Source organism: Embiotoca jacksoni, unplaced genomic scaffold, assembly GCF_022577435.1.
Source record: "Embiotoca jacksoni isolate LCO1_2020_lvr unplaced genomic scaffold, fEmbJac1.0.p SCAF_3, whole genome shotgun sequence".
In the NCBI taxonomy this organism is placed as follows: domain Eukaryota; kingdom Metazoa; phylum Chordata; class Actinopteri; family Embiotocidae; genus Embiotoca; species Embiotoca jacksoni.
The window spans coordinates 24,274,014-24,283,997 of NW_027185381.1; the positions used below are offsets into that span (position 1 = coordinate 24,274,014).

The following is a 9,984-nucleotide window of genomic DNA, read 5'->3' on the forward strand; positions in this document are numbered from 1 at the left end:
TGAACGCGTCTGAGCGGGGAAACAAACAAAAAACAAAAAAACACTTGCTGGAAACCACGACGGCGCTTTAACGGTTCTCTGACATGACATCACGTTCATTGAAAAGTGACGACCTCACAAAAACGTTTGTAACTCAGGTGCCAATCGAGCGAGGTAACTTGATACCATGAAGGTCGTGGTCACGGTGCGTCATTCGTACAAAACGGGAGCAGCCACAAACGTTTTTGGATTGCACCTCAAATTATAACATTTTTCCTCCAATAACACTTATGTCATGTCACTTTTTTCATGTTGCTTTGTATATAATAATGTATACTTTTTTTTTTTTTTAATTTAACAGCGCGTCTTTTAACTTTTTATGCCACTTGTTTTTAATTTCACGGCATGTTTTAATGTCACATTCTCGTAATAATTACTTATGTTTGCTTTTGAATTACTTCACAAATTGTTGGTTCATTCATATTATTTACAGTTTGTACATGTGATTATCACATAATACTTTAATACTGAATAGTTTTGGGCTCCGTATTAAACGGAATATAAATGGGAGATAAATAAAATATTGTACAATGCTTGTAATTGTCGTGAAATGTTTTCAGGGTTAAAAGTGGATGTCTTGCCTCGTACAGAAAAAGCCCTTAAAAGACTTTTGAGGTTGTAATTAGTGAAGTCATGTAGTTACTTTTCTTATTGAGTAACTCACATTTATGTGACTGCAGACACTCGGCTCTACTGTCCAGCGCTGTTCCTCCATTACGTAAAGTATAGAAGTCGAGTATCTTGTCCCTTCGCGTTGCCTAAAAACTCACGCGGCCGATAAGACGCAGCTTTTCCTGCTCCGCGAGCCGAGAAAACGCCGAGCTGTCAGTCTGGGAGCATAAATATATAAATAAATAGTGGAAATAAGCAGCTTTGCAATGAATTAATTTGAGCGAAGTGCAGCCACAATCAGAGTTAACTCCATCAGCTGCGTGGACTCCCTGTGAAAGATACCACGAATTAAAGAGCTGAACTGTGAGTAAAATAACACAACGGAACAGAACAGAAATTTCATTACGAGTCAGGTATTTTTTTCTGTGTGGAAAATGAGGGACAAAGAGAGAGAGAGAGCGAGAGGGAAAGAATAGGCCCCGGGCTCCTCTCAGCATTTTATCGTGTACACAAACGGTTTCCCAACAAATACCGAAATGTCAGAGGCCCTTAAAGTAGACAGAAGCCAGAGGCGGCATTAGTGTCTTGTGTGTCAGCTTCCTGGACGCTCGCCCTCAGTCTGCCCTTTGCTTGAGCTAAACGTTTGGCTGAGACCGCTCGCCGGGATCCGCAGACAAGACGTAATGAAAGAGCTGCGATGGGGTCCGCCAGCAGAGACGTGGAAATCACACGGCAAAGCTTAAATCTTCAGACACAATTCACTCCGATTGGATGTTAAAAAAAGAAAGAAAGAAAGAAAGAAAGAAAGAGAGACTGAATCTCTACGGAGAATTTATCTGTCATTTTGTGACTGAGGTTTGGTTTGGCTGCGGAGCTTTAATCGATTCAACGGGAAGACGGGCCGAAATCTATCCCGAGCCACATTCAGGACATCTGAATGACGAGAGGGTGACGGGTACTCTCCCCTCTGAAGCATGCAGGTCTAATTTGTCATTAGTGGAAGTCGTCGGTGTGTGCAGTGAGCCAATATTCTCACACATAAGTTCTGCCAGACGTGCAAGAGCGCGAGGACATGCGCCGACGTCCCAAAGACAGCGCAGGCTGGCCGTCAGCCGAAAAGGAAACGTAAAAACGCCGACGCAATCTGTGTCAACGACATTCAAAGGGGCGGCTATGAAGGACCAGAACAATGAGTCGACTCAGCCGAGCAGCTGCAGCGACTGATGTTAGAGGAGGAGGTTTCTTTCTGTGGAGGAAAAGAAACATCTTCTGTTGACAAAGTTGGTGGTGAGTGAAAAGAATTCTCTCACGAGCCAAATATAACCGACATTTTTTTTTTCTCGGTGTCATGTTGGTGTTATTTGTCCGTAACAGACAGCGGTCGCACCGAGTGGTCTTTCCTAAGCCTGGTCCTAAACCTGCCGAGTCGGTCTACGTTAAAACACAAATAAGTGTCTACAGAAACCAATACAGGGAAGAAACGCAGCCCAGAAGGTTCATATTATTTGTATACCACATTTGTACACAATTTTACGTACTTTACCACTTAAGCACAGCCAGCAAACTCGGTAGGCTCGGCTAACCACGTCTGGCTATCTCAACAAGTGAATTCCTTTCACCTCAAATGCTGCCACGTAAAGCGACGACAAACCTGCTTCTCAAACACCAACAACTTTCCTAGTTTGATCAATTTAGTTTTCCAACTTCCTAGTCGCTCATGAACGCATCATTTGTAGAGCTCGCAGTAGACTCATTGGTTTCATATAAAAGCTGTGGTGCCCTGACTGAAAAAACAAAAACAAATTGTAGAGGAACAAAAAAAAAAAGAAAAAGAAAAAGACGTCTAACAGAATATTGGAGCCGACACACAACAGAGATGACAACATGTTTTCAGAGCGGTTACGTGGCGAAGACTTTTTGTTCAGTCGTTCCTGTTCAGGCTCGATAGTTTCAGCCTGGAGGCAACGTCAATATTTTCATCACCGGTGACCTATTTTCTGATTGCATCATCTGACTCACACTCAACACTTCCCAGCATGCAGCTGGGCCCAGGCCCGGGCCCACACTCACATCCACGCCTTTTTTTTTTTTTTTTTTTTCTTTCCACATAAGTGACCCGTCGCAGGGGTCAACTGCTTATCGCTCCGTATTCACACCGACAACATGCCGGGGGGGTTTTCCTGTGACGCGGTCAGTGTTGAAAGACAACTTCAGCGACTGTTTTGCGAATGAAACATCGATGATGCTTAGTTATACTTCTATAAATCTATGATATTCATTGTTATTGTCACTTAATCACCTCGACTCAGAGGGAACACAGAAACGGTTGGCATTTAAACAGCTGCAGAAGGGGTTGGCAGGAAGTAAAAACATTATTGATCTGGTTGGCTACATTTCTTTTGTGTAATAGATAAAAAATGATCGTTCCAGGCCTGTCAACATGGTATTACGTAATTGTTTCCATCCATCTGCATAAAACAGCTGAGAGGAAACAAACAGATATGACATATTTTTCTAAGTCGTTAAAACCTAATTATTAACTTGCGTTTCATTGATTTATTGTTTGTGTTACTTTCTTTTGTTGTATTTTACCATATTAACTGTTGCTTATTGTTGTTTTTTGAATGTATGGAAGTCGCTTTATAACCTTATATTTTAAAATTGTATATTTCAGGGATAAGATTTATATATTTATGTTAATATGTCATATCCGCCGTGTGCAATTAAGCTTAAAAGTCGCTCCGATGTTCAATGCCAATAAATGGCACATCTGCCTCTTCAAAAGGTGTCTGCGTTATTAAATTGTGATTCGGGTTATACTATAATAATGACATTAAATAAACGGTAAAAGACAATAAAATCATTCATAACAATTATTTATCATCAAGTAAATTTGAGAGCCTTTTAGCCTTTGGTCAAAATAGCGTCATTAAGTCCTATTTAAATGTTTATCCTTTGAGAGATCAGTACCCCCCACCCCCTCCACTCCCCAGACAGAGGGCAGATGGTTTGTCCCACCAGCAGGGGTCAGTGATGCTCCACAGGAACGAGGTCTCCAGGAGCGTCAGTCCAACTACAGCTTACAGATCCATCAATGTTTCCAATGGATTCAAGCCAGAGGCCCCAAAATCCACAAGCTTACTTCATATATCATTTGGGTCGATACAGTTTGCTTGAAAGAAACATTTCTTTTTATGCTTTTGTTTAAAAAAAAAAATTAAAAAAAACACTTAAAAAGTTTAATCGTCCATCAAAACTGCTGCCAACTGATTTTCCATCAATCAGCCGATCTATCCGTCTCTAAAGCGCTGGCCCGACAACAAGTTTTTGGCCCCCGCAGGAGGTAAACCCGACGCTGCTGAAGACCGTCTCCGAACCCATTGAAAACGCCGTCATGTCTCAATAACCCAGTGAGTGACCCTCGCCGACAACGCGACCAAAAGACACATCTTTACCAGCATTTGGCAGCCGGCGGGTGGTCATTACAGATTCTGCTCACTGTGCAAAACAGTTGGCATTTAGAAGTGACCTCCATCTGCAGTGTGGAGAGACTCTGAACGGCATTCATTAACGATAACTGCTCCCTGGTTTACCATTTTCTAAATCAGGAGTTTCTGCAGTTACATTTTAAGACCTCTTTATGAATCGCATTAAATACCGTTTAAATACCCGTTTCATGATCAAAGCACCGGCAGGATGGAAGACATGAATGAAAAGGACAAATATCGTCATGATTTTAGCGCCTAAAATGTGACAATTTGCTGCTGTTTATTGTCTCATATTACAATAAGCTGTCGGTCAGACAAAACCAGACTTTTGACCACTTAAATTGTGCTCTAATTTTGTGTTTTATTTTTTTTTTTTAACTATTTTCTAATGTCGAACAATTAAAATTCAAAATTAGTATCAGCTGCAGCTCTAATAGCAATAGCTCTGAGACTAAAATGATTAGTCAGCATTTTGTTGGTCATATTTTTTTTTTTTTTTTTTGAAAGCAACAACTGACCAAACAAACGTCACAGTGATTTGTGGCTTCAATGTAAACAGGACATCTTTGGGTTTTGGGCTTCAGCTCAGATAAAACAAGACATTAGCTTTGATCCTGCAAAGTTCTGATTCACTGTTGTCGACATTTCATTAAAGCAAACGATTAACCAAGAAAATAATGGTCAGCTGCAGCCCGAATATCAATATTTCTAATCAAGTCATTGATTAATCATGAAACTCAACCATGGACCTGGATCAGCAGCAGAAAACAAGATCAATCGACAGATTAAAGACAGTAACTAACGTCGTGTGAATTTGTCATCAGGTCCGCGGTCCTCCAGACAGTTTTTACTATTTACAGCAGGTTGGAAAAATAGTCAAGACGCATGACCTTTCATGTTTTTTTAAGAACCTGAAATCAATGCTGTAATCCCCCCCCTCCCCCCGAGAGTGAACGTGACACTTGCATCGGTTCGGAGTCGGCAGTAATTCGTGTACCGGACCGAGTCGAGTTCACGAGCAAAGTAAAAGAGATCAAAATGAATTTCCTCTGTTGGGAGTTTGGACTCGTCCCTCAGAGACACGGTGAGGAGATCAAACATCCGGAGGGAGCTTGAAGTCGAGCCGCGGGTTTCCTTCAGGGCGAGGTGGCTCGGGCATCTGATCACGATGCATCCTGGGTGATTTCCGTTGGAGGTTTTTTTTTTTAGTCCGACCAGCAGGAGACCCGGTGACAGATCGTGGAGACATTAAATACATCTCGTGTGGCCTGGGAAGCCTTCAAGATCCGTCAGGAGGAGCTGAACCACGCCAACAGGGAAGAGGGATGTCTGGACTGACTTGCTGCGACCCAACAGAAGCCACAGAAAAATGGATGAATGAAATCAATGATGATAAGAAAATGACGTTTGTATTTCAGAAGATATATTTTCCTGCCGAGGTAGGCGTTCATTTAATATCTCCAGAGTTGAGACAGCTTTATGGCACGCGTTGACATTTTATGTTTTAAAGATTTTATTTATTACCCACCTAAAAATCCCAAAGTTTCCCGTCTGTATTGATATAAAACAGAAAGAAAAAAAAAAATGGTTGGAAGCTTTACTGACAAAAACGTTTAATGAACAGAATGACAGGATCAGAATATCGAGTGTCCGTCACAACGCGTATTGATGAGTCGAAGGGAAACAAGAGTGACAAAATAAATAGGGAACATGTTCATCCTCCGTACGGGGTTGTTGTCCCCGACAGCACGTCTCGGCTGTCGAGGAAGAACCGCTCCGAGGACAAAGAAAGCGCTCGCGAGTGTCTGTCGCCGCCGCCGTACTCACCGAGGTCCGACCGGCGGCCGCTGGTTTCAAACGGCGGGCTGAACGTCGGCCATCTTCCTCTTGCGGTAGTTGAGGACCAGGCTGGAGGTGGTGAGCTGCGAGGCCCGACCCTTCTCCCAGCTCTGGAAGCTGTTGAGGCCGCTCTGCCCGGACCTGAACAGGGCCTTCTCCAGGCAGTCCAGACGCTCCACCAGCGCCGACGTGTCCTCGTTGTAGGCGTTCTGGGACGAGTCCATGGTCCGCCTGAACCGGCTGATGAAGGTCTGGACGGGGGAGTGGACGTGGGGGAAGTGGGGGGGGAGGGGGGGGTGAAGAGTTCGAGAGCCGTTAGGTTGTGTGTTTGTGAGGCCTGTTGCAGTTTTAAATGTATTTCACATGAAGGCAACGGTTTTTGATCAGAGTGACCCAGTTGGTTGAACCAGCGGTCAGCTTTGATATCAAACTTAGTGTTGAACTTCAGACGTGTAATTTCACGTTTTTTCACCTTCGGGCAAAAAAAAAAATTCAAATCTTGGAGGGGACATCAAAGTGTGTGTGTGTGTGTGTGTGTGTGTGTGTGTGTGTGTGTGTGTTTCCCCGATCACGTTACACTGACTGATGTTTAAAATACAGCAAGTCAACGAGTCTCTTAATTATCAATTAATCTGACGATTATTTTTCTTGAATAATCAATCAATTGTTTAATCCACCAAATGACACAAAAAAAACCAACTTAAATCTTAAAAGATTGTTTAATCTGATTTATTTAAGTATTGTCTATATTTCTGTCTCTATCAAAATGCAATAATGCCTCATTTATAAGAAGACCACCAGCAGGCATCGGTAGGTAAACACTTGCTGGGTGACACAAACATGTCGCCATAAAGAGCTCTATTTTCACTCATTTGATTTTTGAGTTCAAACATCACATAAAAACACACGAGCTGAAGAAGAGGTGCCGGGTTTTAAAAACAAACAACAACAACCGGGACTTCAGTTTCACCTCCTGCAGTATTTGTGTTCTTTGCGGCTCCGAGGAAGTCAAACACACAACAACCCCGTGTTTTTCTCTTTCTGTCTGTCAGACAATGAGACTAAAGTCAATCTGCCTGGAAACAGCAGCACCAGACAACCTGACACGCTCCCTGAGCTCACTGCGCCCCCTAGCTGTGATTGTAAGAAATAACACTGCAACGAGTCTGGGAGCTGAGAAAAGTAGCAGCAACACACTTTTTTTTTCTGTGTGGCAAAAAAAAAACTTCTGTTTAGCTGCCATCACTTTCTATTGGATTTATTTTTTACTTGCGTGATTGATCAGATTGTCACTTCAGCATCCTAAATGTCTTCTCTTTTGGTTTTACACGTTTAATTGCCTGACAGTAATTTTATAGATCCTTGTCAATCTTGAATTACAGCTCGCCAAACAGACATCAAAACCTTTTTATAAACAGCTTTACTCCCAACAGCAGACTAGAAAAAACAAACAATTAAGACCTTTCGAGGAAAATTAAATCAATGCTTTTTAAGACTTTAATACCTGCACACTCTGATAATGAGGGCAAAGCGGTAAATGTGTAATTCTAAGAGCAGGAACTGTTCCATACGGATAATGAAAATAAATATGTATTGAGGATGGATCAGATATATGCAGAGCAGTGTAATCGTTTAAAGAGCTTTAAATGTTTAGATTATTATTTGTCTGTGAATACCAAAAGAAAAGGCCTCTGAATCCGAAAAGAGCTCTGATCTCAACATCATGGAGTCAGTCTGGGATTACATGGAGACAGAAGAACTGAAGGAGTTTCTACAAAAATGCTGAAAAGAAGCTTTCTGCCACAAACTAGTGAAGTTTTACATGAAATTGTGGTCAGACCAATTATTGATTTTCTCTCCCTTTGCATGAAGTTAACTGATAAAGAAAAACTATGAAAGTATCCTAAGTTTACTTGCAAAACACCAGTGGTAGGAGTACGTCGGAAATATTACAGTTACTCCTGTGAAAGTAGACATCTGCATTATGTTCACAGGGTGAAGTTAGAAACCTGAGAAAATTCTATCTAACGTGTTTGTCTACACCTTTTTTTTTTCTTAAGTGGTAGTGAAAGGATCGACGCGAAGCTAAAAGATTAGATTACACTTACGTGTTCATTTTTCCAAATGTTGCACCTTTAATAAAGATATCCACCCTGCGAAGCAAATAGCTTTTACTTGTCCTGCAGGTTCGCTTCGCCTCCCAAAGGTCATAAACACAAGCCGTTTACATTAATTTGCAGAGACATGCGGCGTCCGTGATGAAGGAAATAAATCATTGTGAATGACGTTAAATATTCCCAACAAGGACGTGTACCCTGTCTGCTTTGGATATTTATTATTTAATGGGCGTCCAGTGTTGACCTAAATAAATTAATTCACGCCTCCTCCATGTTATTGTTTTTCACCTGCAGCAGAGTCTGTGCGATGTCGGGGTTCTCCGGGCTGTCGAAGTGCAGCATCTGGGACCCCAGGCCGTAGTAGTAGGGCCCCATTTTATGCAGGTCCACCACGTTGGGGTCGGCGTTGAACACGGTCCTCCAGCCCTGTTTGTACACCTTGGGGAGCTCCACGGACAGCACCCTCCTCTTCCTCTCATACAGACCCTTGGACAGCCACAGAGGAAGCTCCATCTTTGTACCCTGAGATAGAGGGAAAAGAGTTTGTTTTGGTTTGTTATTTCTCCTGTTATGCCTGAGCTGAGCACAGTTTGACACCAGAAGGCTTTTTTTTTTTTTCTGCATCTGCTGAAAGTGGAAGTTTTTTTGTTTTTTCTGAGATCCACCTTCAAGTTGTAGTTCACGTCACAGAAGGGTGATGTGGCAACTTGAAGCCTGCATTGCACAAACACTAAGACCGGGCTTCCAGTGATGTAGTAGACGTGTTGAATCCAGTTATTCAACTTTTGAATAGAAAATATTTGCATATATTCATAGCTGCTGGATTTGTCTGTGGGGAAGCAGGCACATTTCTAACCAGGTAAATCAACATTTTTAAGCAGTATTTTTTTTATTTATCTTTAAACGTGACCGGAGAAAATCTTTAACTTGCTTATCCAATCTCAAGAATATTACTAAAACTACGTCCTGCTAAATTCGGCTTACTAATAATCGACCAAACGACACCTCATTATGCGGATTGTTTAATTTTTAACACGTGCAGCTATTCTAACTACGCAATGATGAACTGAATATTAACGTTATAGAAGTTTAACTTTTATTGGACAGTAATGCCGAATTCACCAGCGAGTCGTGATTGTTCTTTAACAGAAATTCACGTTTTCGTCCATTTATCAAAACAAACGACTGGAGTTAAAAAAGCAAAACACTCAATGGAGTTTGGCGTGACGTTACGTTGGTTCACGCGACAAAAAAATACGTCCATCTGAACTACTTTTGAGTTAAATATGGAAAAGACTTGAGGAAATAAATGTACGATATTTTAACTGTCACGGGTGTTTAGCAGGTTTCGGGGTTTAGAAACATCACCGACCTCCGGGATGTCTTGCGTGTCGCTCGACTTCTCCAGGTATCCAAGCCGGGGGAAAGTGCACTCTGTCCGGATCGGAAGTCTCTCGTGAGAGAGCAAAATATCGTCGAGAGACAGGAAATTCTCCTCCATTCCCACCCCGGGTTGTACCGGAAAATACGAATGTGTGTCCATCTGTACGAGAATCAGACCAAAAAAGCAGCAATACGCTAAATACTTCCAGAGAAATGATGTGCGGTTTAAACCTCTTTCGCCTTGTTTACATTTCCTCCTCAGTTTTCTGTTTTGGCGCCACAACATATGGACCAATCAGAGAGCTGCGAAGAGATCAAGGCCAGAGCAATCGAGCCGGTCAAAATCGAGCTAAGTCATAACTATCTACCGGCTATCGATTGTTCATTTCTGTTTATATTTCGGCCAATAACATTTACTTTTCTTAAATTGTTTTGAAGTCTGTGTCCCTTTTAGGTACTTTTTAAAGGTCCAATACGATATTTATTTGATTTAAAATAATAATACA

At 41.9% G+C, this 9,984-nt stretch overlaps 1 protein-coding gene across 1 annotated transcript; it reads right to left on the reverse strand.

Annotated features, from left to right (window-relative positions):
* Positions 1-5,747: 5,747 nt before the first annotated feature.
* Positions 5,748-9,718, reverse strand: gins3 (GINS complex subunit 3). Its single transcript, XM_069163028.1, has 3 exons — positions 9,468-9,718; positions 8,384-8,617; positions 5,748-6,229 (listed from the first exon to the last, which is right to left on the reverse strand). The coding sequence occupies exons 1-3, from the start codon at positions 9,636-9,638 to the stop codon at positions 5,993-5,995; spliced, it is 642 nt and encodes a 213-aa protein (XP_069019129.1). The 5' UTR covers positions 9,639-9,718; the 3' UTR covers positions 5,748-5,992.
* Between the last annotated feature and the right edge of the window lie 266 nt (positions 9,719-9,984).

What these genes read in the sequence shown, in the direction of transcription:
- gins3 (XM_069163028.1), bottom strand. Translation starts at nt 9,638, where the DNA reads ATGGACACACATTCGTATTTTCCGGTACAACCCGGGGTGGGAATGGAG. An exon ending in ACACGCAAGACATCCCGGAG is followed by an intron (nt 8,618 to 9,467) that starts GTCGGTGATGTT and finishes CCTCTATCTCAG; the next exon opens with GGTACAAAGATGGAGCTTCC. An exon ending in TCGCACAGACTCTGCTGCAG is followed by an intron (nt 6,230 to 8,383) that starts GTGAAAAACAAT and finishes TCCCCCGTCCAG; the next exon opens with ACCTTCATCAGCCGGTTCAG.